We start from the raw sequence: 17,090 nt of genomic DNA on the forward strand, positions 1-17,090 counted from the left end.
TTATTAAATTAGACATTAATAGTATTTTATTAACGTCTCACACTACCCCAACCCTAAACCTAGCCCTCACAGTAATATAAAAACTGTAATCATAACGTGTATTATTCATTTTAGTTTTTAAATTACCCATTAATTGTATTTTATTAACGTCTCCCCTACCTCAGAGGTGTAAAACTCGATGCTTGAGATTCAGCGTGCTGGAGAGTTCAGCTTCAAACTCCTTAACCAAACACCTGAACCAGCTAATCAAGCTCTGATTAGGTATACTAAAGACTAGCAGGTGTGTTGAGGCAAGTTGGATCTAAAATCAGCAGGACAGGCCCTCCAGGACCGAGTTTGGACCCGCCCTACCCCAACACTAAACCAAACCATCACAGTAATGTTAAAACTGTTATTCAATCGAGAATTGTTTATATTATTTGTTAAATTACACAATAATTCTATTTTATTAAGGTTTCCCAATACCCCAACCCTAAACCCAACCCTCACAATAACATATAAACGGTAATTACATCGAGAATTATTCATATTATTTATTAATTTACCCATTACATATATTTTATCACCGTGTCCCACTACCCCAACCATCACAGAAATGTACAAACAGCAATTACATCTTGTATTATTCACATTATTTATTAAATCACACATTAATTGTATTTTATTAATGTCTCCCAATACCCCAACCCAAACCTAACCCTCACAGTAACATAAAAACAGTAATTATATCCAAAAATAACCCATTAATTGTGTTCTATTAACATCAACACCTGTCCCAACCCTAAACTTATAATATAAAAACAGCAATTATAACAAGTATTATTCATATTACTTATTAAATTAACCATTGTGTTTCATTAACGTCTAGCCCCACCCCAACCATTAGAGTCATGTACATTTCAGTATATAGATTCTAAATTTTGCCTATTGTTGTGATTCTCTTTCATTTCATTAATTCTTCTGTTCATGCATGCAAGGCCTATTTTGTTTGTGCATTTTTCTGAACCCTATTAAAAATAAAGTTTATTAAGCTTCATTTTTAAGCAATATATGCTTCCTGTATGCTTTATTGGCAAATATAATGTGCATATCAGGCTTGTAAATCTAATTTGAAAAAAGTAAATAAAAATAAATAAATTCTACAGCATATTTGTGAATTTCCCACCTACATTCATTCATTTTCTTTTTGGCTTAGTCCCTTTATTAATCAGGGGTCGCCACAGCGGAATGAACCGCCAACTTATCCAGCACATTTTTACGCAGCGGATGCCCATCTCTGGGAAATTTCCCAACTACAATCTTAAACAAAAAAAAGCAAGTTAAAAAATATGATGTATTGTAAACTAAATTGAAAAGCACTGTGGTCTATACTAAGAACTTCCTGGTGTATGAAGTGGAGACGAGTCTGGATGCAGATGCACCCAACCCCACCCCTCACAGTGACGTCACTAGCACCACTGAGTGCATTATGTCTGACATTGCATTTTATCTTTTGAGTTCCCAGGTTCTGCACGTTGTCCTGAATTTTGCTTGCCAATCTTAAGCCAGTTGTTTTGGTTCAATTTGGAATTTTCCCAACCAGCGCAGAGCCTAGAGTGCGTCCTCCGACTTGGCCCCCCCTGATCCATGTCTGAAATTGCATCACTGAGATATGCAGTCTCAGCTTGCATCATCAACGCTGCATCCAGACACTACTGAACACTTTGTTTAGCCTATAACATTATGATACTAAAAATGTGACATTTAACTCACCTTTGAGCTGATTTCCCTTCATTATGTCTATCAGTTTTGTTTTCAACAACAACAACAAGACGACACAAAGACTTTCACCTCCTTTTATTGAAGGACTTTTACTTTTTTGGTGCCAGTAAACAGGTAAATATAACTTACACAGTCACAGATTCAGCTCACAGCACTGATATGTGTTTCAGGGCAAACACAGGACACTAAATATCAGAGTTTGTGCATTATGCTAATCAAAAATAAAAGCAAGACCAAATCGTGTCGCTGCTAAAGCTCATTCCTGCAAGCAGATCCAAAAGAAATAAATACATTAAATTAAATTAAATAAAAGCACGGGTAATAATGTTAATTTGGACTTTTTAATCTCACAATTCTGACTTTCACCTGGCAAATTAAAAATAAAAGATGCATTTGAAACTCAATTTTGAGTTCACATTTACACAATTCTGCTGTTTATTTGCAGAATTTTTACTTTATTTCAAGATTATTGTTTCCAAAAAAAAGGATTTTTGCAGTATTAAAACAAAAGTCAAATCTAAATTCAGATTAATATGTTAATTTCATAATCATCTTGCACTCTGTGGCTAAATAAAGCTGCAGGTTTTTAAGGAAGTCTCACAATTTTAACTATTTTTCTTCACGATTTGAGAGAAAAGAAACTTCTTAGTTTAATCTTACTATTTATTCCTAAAAATTTGAGTATTTAAAGAAGCAGTTGCATGCATAACCTGACGTTAAGAACACAAACAAACTTGTGATGGGGAAAAAAAAGTGCAAAATTGTGAAATAAAAAGTACTTCAGTATATATATTTTTAGTCAATAATAAACAATCCTCCATAAAGTACACAATTCTCAGCTCCTTTCATTGTTAATACCTAAATAATCCATAATAAATGACGATTAACTTAATCTCAGAGCTCGAACAAACATAAAATCAACATAAAATGAATGAATCGAAGGCCTCGGTTCAGACAATCAGCTTCTCGTTCGCACCAAGTGTGTGCATTTCTCTTTGGGAGTCCGTGTTTTCATGAGTTCATTATTGATTTGTGATGAGATGTACAAAAATACATTCACGAGCAGAAAAACTAAAGGTTCACAGTGATGTTCGTCTTCATGCGTGCTGCATTTGGCTCTCACGGGGTCATACTTTATACTTCTCCCTTGCTCTGTCGCTCAATATACAGATATGCTGGAAGAAAACACAGATATGGAGATAAATAACAGTCTACTTAATCTAAATTGGGGTGTTTAGAAGAGCGCAATTCCTGCAGTTCTGTTAACAGACACCAGGGGGAGACGTAAACCAATATACGCGGGTTTGCGCCTTTCACTTTTCAATTTGTGATTGAGAAATCTCATATGTGGATATAAAATATTGCAAAAAAGGCTGTTTATTCATTATTTATTAATCTTCCAAATATGCACATATATCTTCAAATATATTAACTATAACTTTATACACTCATATTAATCGCAACTATTTCTTACTTCAATAATTAATCGTCAGACAAACGTCATAATTGTGACAGCCCTAGTTAGCCCAAGCGTGTATTTAAAACAGCATTAAAGCAATGAAACCAAACTAAATCAAATAAATGAAATCAATAGAAAACACTTACACTCAAATCCCTGAAATACTCATTGTAGTCTAAAGCATATCCCACCAGGAACTTATCAGGAACTTCAAATCCGATATCTGAGAGGAAATCCAGTTTAGACACACGAGGAGGAGGAAGAGAAAAAAAGAGGGAATTATATTCTGGATTAAAGCAAATCAAGTTAAATCAATCAATGAAATTATATAACATCATTAATATATATTGATGTTTTTATGATTTAAATTGAATCATATATTATTGGAATAATACAAGTAATAATATTCATAACTAATAATAAATGTTTTTAGAAATCAAATGGGTTTTCCTAAAATATCCTATTAGTAGTTACCGTAACGTACATGTTAACAATAAAATTACAAGTCAATAATACACTAAAATAAAATCAAATTAAAGTAACAATAACACACAATAATACACTATTACAATAATGCAATTAAATAATATACAGTGTAAACAATCTAAAAAGCTGTGCATGATAAAGATTCATATATATATATATATATTCAAATTTTTTAAATCTACGTCAACACAATCAAAGTAACTAATTTGCATAATCTCCGCCTCCTCTTCATACAAACTCTGAAATAGGCGTTTTATTTTAGATATGGAAGGACCAATCGAGGACAGACTCGACCAACTGACCAATCAGAGGTTTATAGAAGGGATGAGTCTTACAGATCTTAAATCTGAGCTGATTCAAATGAATCGCATCAAAACAAATTGCAAAATGATTTTGCCTTTAATGAGTCTTTTTATATTTGAATCTTCAAAATCTGTCAACTCGATCAAAGTAACTCATTTGCATAATCCCGCCTCCTTTACATACAAACACTCTGAACTGGGAGTCTCATTGTAGATACGGAAAGACCAATCAAAATAGACTCAAACAACTGACCAATCAGAGCAGAGCTAGCTTAGGGAAGGGGGAGGGGCTTACAAACCTTAAGCCTGAACAGATCCAAACAAATCGCAAAATGATTTCACCTTAATGAGTCATTAAATATTCAAATCTTCAAAATCTACATCAACCCAATCAAAGTAACTCATTTGCATAATCCCACCCCCTTTACATACAAACAGTCTGAACTGGGAATTTCATTTTAAATACGGAAAGACCAATCAAAACAGACTCAAACAACTAACCAATCAGAGCAGAGCTGCCTTATGGAAGAGGGAGGGGCTTACAGAACTTGAGTATCAACTGATTCAAACAAATCACATCAAAATGAGTCGCGAAATGAGTCTAAAATTAAAAGACATATCTGAGAAAATTACGATTTTTTTTACCTTAAATCTGAGACTCTTGGACTCTTAGACAGAATATTAGGACACTTTAAAAATTCCTCATGACCTTCCCTTTAAGCACATTACACATATAAATAGATGATCTAACTGTAATAATCAAGAATATCAGTTCATCAATTCAAATGAGAAACAAATTAGGTTTTTTATTAGTAAGTAATTATATTATTTAACTATAAAAGCATACGCTTACTGGGAAAAACATACAGTAACTCTTCTAAAATTGAAATATACCAGGAATAAATGTAGATGAGGGTGGAAATATGCTGAAGAGTTGAGTCTGACACATAAAGAGGATATAAAGAGCTTAAATGCGCTCGCGTCTAAAAGCATTGCGTAACTGCTCACAGTATCTGATGTCTCTAAGTGAAAAGGATTAAGCACAAAATGTTCATCATATCAGAACAAACTCACAGTCGGGCCGATATCCGGAGCTCCTGGGCGTCCGCTTCACCAGCAGACTGAGATTAAAGTGCAGAACGGTCACATATATTCATAATGCACACAGAACAGCAGCGTTAAAACACAGAATAGCCAATATTAATGCTTATATACAGAACAGCAAAGTTAAAGGACACCTATTCAAATGCATCCCACATGTGTCGAGTGTGTCGTGAGGCTTTATCTCAAAATAACACACAGAAAATGTTTTCTAACTCTCTGAAACTGACCCTTTTGGGCTTTGATCCAATTTAGTGACTGTTGCTTTAAATGCAAATGAGATGTAAAAAAAAACAGATGTAAAACAGAACTAGGTGTGTTGTCAGTGCTGGTCAGGTGTGCTTGATGCTTCTGTCAGTCTATGTCTATGTCATGCTAATGAGATGGAGGGATGGGCGCGAGTGGGCGGGGCTTTCCCCCTCTGATGACACGTACAAAAGGAGAATGTCAATCAAAGTGCTTCTGCATCAAGTCAAAACACTATAAAACAATACAATTAATTACTGTTTACCATCAGAGGCTGGATATATTCACACACTGCTGACACACAACTGGGTTTAAACACCTTCTAACATATAATCTTGCATAATAGGTCTCCTTTAAAGCTGATAATACACAGAATAAGCAGCATTAATGCACTCAGCAGATCCTCACCTCACCACTTTCACCATTTTGGGATGACATTCATGCAAGAGTTTCAGCAGCGTTTCCATTGTTTTCCCCGTCTCTACAATATCCTTATACACAAAAATAAATCAATAAAACTTCTGCAATTCTGTATTTTCCCCTCACAGAATTGATTATGCATTTATTCACAATATTTACAAGATTATTTGCCCTGTTGTGATTTTTTTATTTCAAAGTATCATTATTTTATTTCAAATATTTTCCAAGTGCTGTTTAACAGAGACATTTCTACTCATAATAGTGTTAATAACTCATCTCTAATAACTGATTTATTTTCTCGTTGTCATGATGACAGTTAATAATATTAGACTAGATATTCTTCAAGACACTTCTATACAGCTTAAAGTGACATTTAAAGGCTTCACTAGGGTAATAAGGTTGTTTAGGTTAATTAGGCAAGTCACTGTACAACAGTGGTTTGTTCTGTAGACCAGGGGTCCGTTCTTCGTAGATGGATTACTCGGTTAGCTGGATTTGGTTATTGACGATTTGACATGATCCAGGATCGTTTTGTTCTTCAAAACTCATCTGAGAGTTGTTGTCAAAGCAACAGTTCTGGTAGCTCAAACCTGTGTAGGAGCAGGCTCATTTCATACAAACAGGATTAGATCGGGTCAGTTCAAGCAAAGACAATACTGAAAGTTTGTACCAAATGCTGATATGTTCTTACAGTAGTTATATAGTTATATATAGGGGCTAATAATATTGACCACGGCAGTTTTAACATTTTTTAATAAATAGGTTTGTTCTTCCTGCCAAACTCAAACATATAAGACTTTCTCTAGAAGTAAAATATAATAGGAAATAAATAAAATAATAAATAATAAAATAATAAATAAAGTGTCCTTGCTCTGTCAAACAGTATTTGGGAAATATTAGGGAAAATATACTAATTTCACTGAAGGTTGAATAATTTTGTCTTCAGCTGTAGAAAAATTTGACATTAAATAAATTAAAATAATTGTAAAAAATTAAGCTTACCTCGACAATGAGCACATTCTGCAATCAAAGGGAAGACAATTCATATTTTACATTTAAAAAGGCTAGCATTCACATTTAAGCACATCCCAAAACAAACAAACTCCAGACTGACTTTTCCAGCGAGGGCCGATAGCTCGTCTCCCCCGATCACCTTCACACAGTTGGTGGACTGGTCATTCTGGACAGAAATCAGATCACAGTTTGAAATCACTTTAAATAATATCAAATAGTATACTAACAAAATATTATATGATTTAAATATGCCCAATTAACCAGGGAGTTACAGCTAGTTTTTCTACAGAATGAGCTTATACAGCAGATTCTCCAATATTAGCCATTTATTGAGTGATGGACCATTTTGTTTAGCTCCCCTTTGTATGTTTATTTCGTTTTTTCCTTCCTTTGTCTATTTGTATTGCTTTATTTACTAAATTAATTTTAAAAGCAAAAGGTTGAACTAGGTATTACTATCCAAATTCAAAACATCAGAGATATTTACATCTAACCCATCCTCCTGCAATGCTTCCATGCAAACATGGGTTGCCAGATTGACAATGCAAACAGGAGTGAGAGTACACTGTAAGCTGATCAGCTAATGATTACATTTGTCATATCTGAATTAGTTGAAATAAAAATCACCTCATGTAAGCTTTTATAACACTAAATCTGCATCTTATGAGACACCCTTCATGATCAAAATATGTTGTATTCCACAAACTGGCAACCTAGGTGCTTAAATGAAATTAGCAAACTGGCACAGACATACTGACATATCTCAAAGCAGAATATCTGACTTTAGCATTGTTTCTCAAACAAACAAATATGATCACTTAGCATGTATTTGAACATATTAAAGTATGTTTAGGCTTTAGAAGAGTCACAAGCAGCAGCTTTACGTCATAAAAGGTGAAAAGTGCTGTATTAAGCCCCCAGTAAGACTCCAGTGTTTTTCCACTGAGTGCGGATCTGGCACTCACGCAGTAGCTCTTCAGCCTGATGAAATCCACCGTCAGCGGCACAGATTTATCACTGTGTTGATTCAGAGTCTTGATGAAGTCCATCAGATCCGCAAAGAACTTGTAGCCTCCCTTGAGAACGCAGAGAGCCACGATATGATGACCGCCCATGTCCCGCACGATATCTCTGGCCAAACGCTCCGTCCTGCACAACATTAAAGCCACCTTTAAAAGCTCGCTCATCACTAGTCATCCACATACTTTTATGTGCATTTTGAATTATTACATTTATAAAATGATGTGCATAGATTAATCAATAAACTTATGAACATAACTGAGTAGAACTGACTTTTTATCTGATAAGATTTGTGCATTAAATCAGCTGTGAACAGATTTAGTGAGTGAAGTCTGCGCAGGTTGTTCTTCCTCAGTGTGCGTGATGTGATTTAGTGTCTCACAGGTATAAATGTGTGTTCAGGGATTGTAATGTTGGTTTGCAGCTTTCCATTGTTGCAGGTCTGAAATGTTGTGCTGATTGTAAAATCCCTCCGTCGTCACAGTGCTTCAGTATTATTCTTCTTCTATTATTATTCCCTCCAGAACTGTCTTGAGCATCTGTCTGCGCACCCGTCTCCTTCACATTTTCATTTCATTTCACTCACAGTGTTCATTTAGAGGAGCAGCTCATTTATTAGATCTCTACACTTCTCTCAGTGATATCTGTGCAGGGGCTGAGGAGCTGATGCTCTACTGTGCATCAGTGGATGGAAACGCTGCTTTATTCACTAATATTTCATGCAATATTCCAGTTTTCCCACATAAATTTAATTAGAATTTTAGGTGGAAACACAGCTTATGACTCTGACTTTTATTTATTGATAATATTATTATAGGTATTGCTAGTGCATACTAGTTCATAGTAGGAAAAACAAATGCTATGGCAGTCAACACAGGTTTCCAGAATTTTCCAAAATATTCTTTTGTGTTTAACATGGGAAAGACAGTCAAACAGGTTTGGAACAAGTAAAGGATAATTAACTTCCTGTTTTGGGTGACCTGTCACTTTAAAACTATTCTGACTGACAGAAAAACTCATATACATTAAGGATGATTAAATTATGGGGTAATTTTCATTTTTGGCTGAACTGTTTGAAACTATTAAGATTGTGTTCATCTGACAGCATGGATTAGTGCACCCCCTTTAAAAATAAATATCTTTATGCATTTCTTAGCAAATATCGACTGTTTATTTTGGTGCATTTTAATAAAACAGATTTATTAAACAGTTATGTTCATTAAAGTAATAGTTTGGTCACAAAACATCTTTCAATTAACAAAATTAAATAGAATACAATAAACCTTATAGAAAATATCACAAAAAAAAATGTAACTTAATTTAATATATATATATTTTCTTTTAAAAAATATTTCAGTCACTATTTTTCCGCAACATACATTCACCGGCCACTATATTAGGTACACCTATCCAACTGCTTGTTTCTTGTTTGTTGCAAATGTCTAATCAGCCAATCATGGATCCATCTTACCTTGTATCAGCGGTTCAGGCTGGTGGTGGTGGTGTAATGGTGTGGGGGAGATTTTCTTTGGGTCCATTAGTACCAATTGAGCATCAACGCCACAGCCTACCTGAGTATTGCTGCTGACCATGTCCATCCCTTTATGAGCACAGTGTCTCCATCTTCTGATGGCTACTTCCAGCAGGATAAAGCAGCATGTCATAAAGCTCAATCATCTCAGACTGGTTTCTTGAACATGACGATGAGTTCACTGTACTCAAATGGCCTCCACAGTCCCCAGAGCTCAATCCAATAGAGCAGCTTTGGGATGTGGTGGAACGGGAGATTGGCATCATGGATGTTCAGCCGACAAATCTGCAGCAACTGTGTGATGCTGTCATGGAGCAAAACCTCTGAGGAATATTTCCAGTAGCTTTCTGAATCTCTGCCACCAAGGATAAGGGCAGTTCTGAAGGCAAAAGTACTAGTACAAAAACTCTGTACTAGTAAGATGTACCTAATAAAGTGGCCGGTGAGTTTAGACTGTTGTTGTAAGTTATTTTGTTAGATAAGCTCCAGATTTGACTTCAGTACCAATTAATCTAATGTATACACGCAAATATAACATTGTCTAGCATCTTAACACATTTAACAGATATATTAGTGAGGGCTGAACTGTGAGTAAATTATGGGGTGGACTGTCCCTTTAACATCAGCATGAGCTGAGCAGCAGCACGCTAATAATGAGAAGTTTGTTAAACAAATGAATGGGAAAGCCGAATTCAAATCACATGCGTCTCGTAGTGGACTAACATCATTAACTGCGTCTACAGAGGGAACACTGCGATCTTTTACTACCGAGGGCATCTCACGGCCACGTCTCAACTCGTCAGCGCTTCACAGATGAGCACAGATACAGAAACACGTACAGTTGATGTCAAAATTATAAACAAATATTTCCAGAGTGTTGCTTACAGAAGATTTTTTTTTAAACAGCTAATTTCTATTAAACATTTTCTTGTGTTTAAACCCCATATAACAGTGTTTTTTTTGCTAAATTTGTCCCCTTTAAAACAAAATATTTGGAAAAAATAGAACTATTTGAGAGGAGGGCGAATAATTTCGCCTTCAGCTGTATTTATCCAGAGCAGAACCTGTCTTTAATGAGGCCGTTGGGGATGATGACGCTGTCCAGATCGTCCTCATAGTGTTTGGGCACACAGAACAGACTCAGCTCGTGCCCTTTACTGTCGTCAGAAATCTGTAAGAACAACAATATTATTATACTCCACTGAAGTGTCAAAACTTGCTAACAAAATACTGACATTTTTATGCTGTTCATTGCAACATCACCAACTAGTCCTACTACTTAGGGCTGTGCAATCTGATGAAGAGCTTTCTGCAGTGATGATGATGAATATTTTATTGTTATATCGGTTATTCATTTTTCCTGACTTACTCCCTTTATTCTTTAGGGGTCGCCACAGCAGAATGAACCACCAACTATTCCAGCATATGTTTTACACAGTAGATGTCCTTCCAGCTGCAAACCAGTACTGGGAAACATCCATACACACTGTCATTCACACTCATACACTACGGCCAATTTAGTCAATTCCCCTATAGCGCATGTGTTTGGACTGTGGGGAGCACCTGGACAAAACCCACGCCAAAACGGGAAGAATATGCAAACTTCACATAGAATTGACCCAGCCGGGACTCGAACCAGCGTCCTTCTTGCTGTGAGGCAATAGTGCAATCCACTAAGCCACTGTGCCGCCTCATATCATTCAATATTGGCAAAAAAAATAGCAATAATTGGAGGATTTTTCACTCAAATAAGAATGTTTACTCTATGTGCATGCTGCAACAGTTTTAAAAACAATTAAAAAGCGAAGGTGTGTTCACATTTAATATCCTTGGGTGAATGTTCACAAGTAAAATCCAGTCATTGGGGTTAGAATCAGTGCATGAGAGCTGAAGATTTCCACTCAGATTTTGTATTTGAAATGCAAATTTACTACATATGAGTGATGTAAAAGAAATGTGTTATTTATTTTTTATTAAACTCTGTCACAATTAACCTGTTTACATATCCCACTTAAAGGCACAGCTCAGCCAAAAATAAAAAATCCTGTCATCATCTAATCATACTAAGGAATGCTAGAAAAAAATATTGACTTCCAAAGTATTTTTAGTCTCTATTATGGATGTCATGTCAGCTTTTTTCTCCAGCATTCTTCATAAAAAAAATTTTGTGTTCAACAGAATTAAAAAAAACTCACTTTTCAGGATATTTTAATTTTTGGGTGAATTGTGCCTTCAAAACGAATAGCTTTCTTCATCTGAACCATAAACACATTACTTAATGAACTAGTCAGCACACATTTATGATAACTCATATATGCGTTGAGCTTATGGACCAGTTCAGCGCTGATGTTCAATAAATAATCATAGATAGTAGACCAGGGGTGGCCAACCCTGTTCCTGGAGAGCCACCCTCCTGCAGATTTCAGCTGCAACCCATATCAAACACACCTGCCTGTAATTATCACGTGGTGTTCAGGTCCTAAATAATTGGTTCAGGTGTGTTTGATATGGGTTGCAACTGAAATCTGCAGGAAGGTGGCTCTCCAGGAACAGGGTTGTCCACCCCTGTAGTGGACTGTGTGTGTTTGCTTCAATTATTTTAAAGTCAAGTAATGCGCCCTTCATTCAGAAATCTCTGACTTGTAATTTGTGAGCATATTTACTGTACAAAACCTGTCAGTGAACTATGAGGACAAAAAAATTAAATAAATAAAATAATCTTTCATTAATCGCAATCGAGTTAAAATGTTCAATTAATCAAGATTTTGATTTTAGGCTAAATCGTCCAGCCCTATTTTTTTGTTGAACAAAATCCAGTCATTGGGCTTCGAATCAGTGACTGGGAGATTTACATGAGAGATTTCCACTCGCAGATCTTGTATTTGAGATGCAAATTTACTACATATGAGTAATATAAGATATTCAGTTGTCTATTTTATTAAACTCTGTCACAAATAACCTGTTTACATATCCCACATAAAGGCACAGTTCATCCAAAAAAGAAAAATCCCGTCAACACTTAATCATGATGAAGAATGCATAGCATCTTTAGTCTCTATTATGGATGTCATGTCAGCTTTTCTCCAGCATTCTTCGGAATATCTTGTTTTGTGTTCAACAGAATAAAGAAACTCAAAGTTTACAATCACTTCAGTGTAAATAAATGACATTTTTGGGTCACCTGTCCTTTCAAAACAAATAGTTTTCTTCATCTGAAGAACATCTTAACCATAAACACATGAGTAATGAACTTTTAGTCAGCACACACTGAGGATAATTCATATATCACAGACGCGTCGCTCTTACGGAGCAGTTTTATGCCCGCATTATGAAATTTTACACATTTATGGAGCTTGGCAGAATCATATTCGCTAGCTGTACACAAAAAGAACAAAACTTGACCTTTAATTGAGTTTATGAATGAGTTTATTCATCTAATCGGTTAAATTGAACAGTTCCGTTAAACTCTACACGCTGAATGAACCAATGGCGTCGCCTTGGCAACACAAAACGGTTTAAAACGCGATAATGGCGGATTTCGCTTTATTTCCGTGAATTAATTCGGATTAACACCTCAAATCAGTCGAATCACGGACTTTACAAGTGCTGCAGAGTAAAAGTGAAGCAGTTAATGTCTCTTACCTCCAGAAACGCGGCCATCCTGCTGAAGAGTCGCCCGTCAGCTCATCTCATCATATATTCCGCCTGATTCTGCGCTGCTTCTGCTGTGCGTCAGGCCAACGCGACGCTTTCTAAACCCTGACGTCACAATCCATTTTACCCAATAATCTGATTGACCCTCGCCAACATTGTGTAGCACTCAGAATAAGTGCACTAGATAGTGCGCACTACGGCATCTGTCATCAGCGCGCGTGCCTGAGGGGTTCCGATAAAGCGCGTGATGACGTCAGACGGCGCGTATCAGGACGCAGCCAGGAATATACCACATAAAAATACAAAACTCCTCCTTTCTAACATAGCTTAACATCTTAAGAAGTTTCCCAGTAAACAAAAGTCAAATGCATCTTAAATAAATCCCACGTGACAGGCATTAACCCGTTAAATTTAATTGGTTTCATTATTAATGTCGTAAAAGGCCAGACAAGCTGATTGTTCTGCTCATCAAGACTCAGGAATGTAAACACTTATTTTTTCTTCTGCGTTTACTTTACATATACACACACTTTCTAAATCAAAAATAATATTATTTTCATAGCTCGTCTCATGTTATTAAATTTATTAGCGGAAATACACATATTTTATCCAACAATTATGTTACAAATGGAGATTAATTCTTTAATACACAATAATAACTGACAGGAGACAGCAGGGAAAGAACTTCATGTCTATCTTTATTCATATAGCAGCACATCTTACAGAAATATAACTGCAGAAGTAAACAAATGTACTGATTAAAGCAAAATACGGTTATTTTCTTACGTCAAATGTCATTAGTTCACGATACTGCATGACGTCCTGACACACTGATGAGGGATCAGTTATACAGTAACAGTGGCTCTCGACCAGCAGAGGGCAGCAGACACATTTATTTACTCAATTAAACAGACAGTATACCCATAATAATAATAATAATAATAATAATAATAATAATGAAGATTCTGCCATCATTTACTTTGTTCCAACCCTCTATAAACGTAAGAGTGTCAGTATTCACTCTGAAAATAATGTTTACACATTTACATTTGCGACTGCCATAGTAGGAAAAATAAATACACCCTAAAAAATTATATAAAAATGTTGAGTTGTTTTAACTCAGTATTAAGTCAAATATAGATGTAAAAGTTTATATATATATATATATATATATATATATATATATATATATATATATATATATATATATATATATATATATATATAATTTTAAAAAACAAATATCTATATTTGATCCAAATGTAACCCCGCCAGTCCTACAACACCCAGCCTGCTCCGAGCTGGTATCGAATTGGCGATCTTTCGCATGGGAGTCGGTTGCTCTAGCAAGGAGGATAAAGACCATGGCCTCTAGCGTCTGTCGCTACAGCACCTTTAGAGGTCAGAGGAGTGAGGTTTACCTGCACAGCACTTACTAGCTGGCCCCCGTTACACAAACGCACATAAACACCCATAGTACGCTATAAAAATGCTGAGTCATCGTATCCCAATGTTGTGTTATGATGACCCAACATCTTCATAGTGTATTATGGGTGTAAACGTGTGTTGAGATCTGCTGGGGTCTGACATGGGTCCACAAATCTGCCTTTGCGACTTGAACAAACCTGAGGGCCAGGAAATAATGTAGGTGTACTGTCCCTTTAAAAAAAAAAAAAAGCTAAAAAAAAAAAAATACAGGTTAAGCATGTCAATAGAGCGTCCTGTTTCTCACTTCAACTCTTAACAAATATTAAATACAAATTGTTCATTTAGATGCATTGATTAATATTTTAATATAAGGGTCAAAGGTTGTCAAGCCACTGTCACCCATTTCTCTCTGATTTCCAGAAACAGACAGTAAAACATCACCAGGGGAAACCATGATCCTGCTAAATGTGTTTCAAACGATTTGATGACCAATTAAAAACATTTTACATTTAAAAAATGCTGTTGTTTTAACCCAATTTTGGGTCAAATATGGGCAAACCCAATGTTTGGTTAATATTTACAATTAGATTTAAACTATGCTTTTTAACCCAATATGGTTCATCTATATTTGACCCGACATGCGTATCAACACCCAGCATTTCACAGAACATTATTTCAACCTTATTTGACTTCTCCTTAGATATATTTAATAAGTACAACTCAGAAAAAAGCATGTCTTTTCATTTTGCATTCATTGTAACCCAATGTTGGGTCAAATAACAGGAAATCCAATGTTAGGTTAATTTTTTTTAATTAAATGCATGTAAATGACACTTTTTACAATGCTTGGTTTTGTGCATATTTGACCCAAAGTTGATTAACAACAACCCAGAATTATTTAAAGTGTTTGTTTGTACCTGGGTTATCTAGAAACCTCTTTTTCTGTGACACATTAAACATTAATTTAGAGATTTTCACAAAATGAACTGCAACATTAAAGCTCACACTGCCATTTTTATGTAGTCCATGTATAGAAAACCATGTTTGTACATTTAATTTGACAACAAAACTAAAAAAGCTGGGTTATTGTAAACCAACATTGGGTCAAATAAGAAGTAGCACAACCTCGAGGTTAACAAGTGTCATTCAAATTTAATTGAATTTTAAATAACCTCAAACTGGAGTTTGTCCACATTTGACCCAACATTGGGTTACAACAATCCAGCATTTATTCAGAGTGCGCCAGATATTTGTTACACTGGATGATCATAAACATAATTTTAATCTTATTTTGGTTCTCCTTAGATATATTTTAATAAGTTCAGCTGGGTTGTTGTAACGCAACGTTGGGTCAAATAGGAACAATATTCATTCATTCATTCTTATTTTTGTTGGCTTAGTCCCTTTATTAATCTGGGGTCGCCACAGCGGAATGAACCGCCAACTTATCCAGCAAGTTTTTTACACAGCGGATGCCCTTCCAGCCACAACCCATCTCTGGGAAACATCCACACACACATTCATACACTAAGGACAATTTAGCCTACCCAATTCACCTGTACAGCATGTTTTTGAATATGGAGAAACCGGAGCACCCGGAGGAAACCCACACGAAGGCAGGGAGAACATGCAAACTCCACACAGAAACGCCAACTGAGCCGAGGTTAGGAACAATATTGTGCAGGTTTATTCAGTTAAACTGAAATTATACTCTAACCCAAAAGCTGTTTTTGACCATATGTGACCCACCGTTGGGTTAAAAGGTGTAATTTCAATATAATAGGTAAACTAACCCATTATTGTCCGCATTTGTACATTTAATATGACGTCAAAACAGGACATTATAATTTTATTTAAAAATTTCAAATCAAATTTAACAGAATTTTACATTTTTAATTGAATTTTAAATGAACTGCACCTTGAATTTGACCACATTTGACCCAACATCGGGTTATAATGATCCAGCTGTTTTTGGTGAGTAGTCTGACCCACATCCAGCGCTTTTAAACACTGTTGGGTCAAATAGGAACAATATTGTGCAGGTTTATTCAGTTAAACTGAAATTATACTCTAACCCAAAAGCTGGTTTTGACCATATGTGACCCACCGTTGGGTTAAAAGGTGTAATTTCAATATAATACATATACTAACCCATTATTGTGCATATCTGACCCAACACTGGGTCAAATGTGGACAATATTGGGTTAGCTTGTTCATTAAACTGAAATGACACTGTTTAACCCAATAGCTGGTTTTGACCATATTTGACCCAACATTGGGTTAAAAAGCGTCATTTCTAATAAAGTAAACTAACCCAATATTCTCCATATTTGACCCAAGACTAAGCCAAAGATGGACAATATTGAGTTAGTTTATTCGATTAAACTGAAATGACACTTTTTAACCCAACAGCTGGTTTTGACCATATTTGACCCAATGCTGAGTTAAAAAGCGTCATTGAAGAGTTTAGATGCAAAAACCTCTACATGCCGTCTGAAATGTTCTGCTAAAATGAGCATTTTTATCAGCTCCTGTGTGCAGGTTCAATAGTTCACTGTCATGGTGAAGAATAAGCTCTTTTTATGGTCTTCAAAGTGAAATATCTCGACATAAACTAAGGGAGATGAGATTAATGCTCACTTCCGATTTAAATTTCTGATGGCACTTA

The 17,090-nt window shown here is 35.6% G+C and overlaps 1 protein-coding gene across 2 annotated transcripts; it reads right to left on the reverse strand.

Moving 5' to 3' along the window:
• Nucleotides 1-1,821: 1,821 nt before the first annotated feature.
• hprt1l (hypoxanthine phosphoribosyltransferase 1, like) lies at nucleotides 1,822-13,064 on the reverse strand. 2 transcript variants are annotated; one of them, NM_001002056.1, is given in 9 exon segments: nucleotides 2,191-2,936; nucleotides 3,367-3,443; nucleotides 5,083-5,129; nucleotides 5,764-5,846; nucleotides 6,778-6,795; nucleotides 6,890-6,955; nucleotides 7,755-7,938; nucleotides 10,405-10,511; nucleotides 12,983-13,064. In NM_001002056.1, coding segments are annotated over 9 exon segments (648 nt in total). In that variant the 5' UTR covers nucleotides 13,001-13,064; the 3' UTR covers nucleotides 2,191-2,888.
• Nucleotides 13,065-17,090: the final 4,026 nt, after the last annotated feature.

Source organism: Danio rerio, chromosome 25, assembly GCF_049306965.1.
Source record: "Danio rerio strain Tuebingen ecotype United States chromosome 25, GRCz12tu, whole genome shotgun sequence".
Taxonomy (NCBI): Eukaryota; Metazoa; Chordata; class Actinopteri; order Cypriniformes; family Danionidae; genus Danio; species Danio rerio.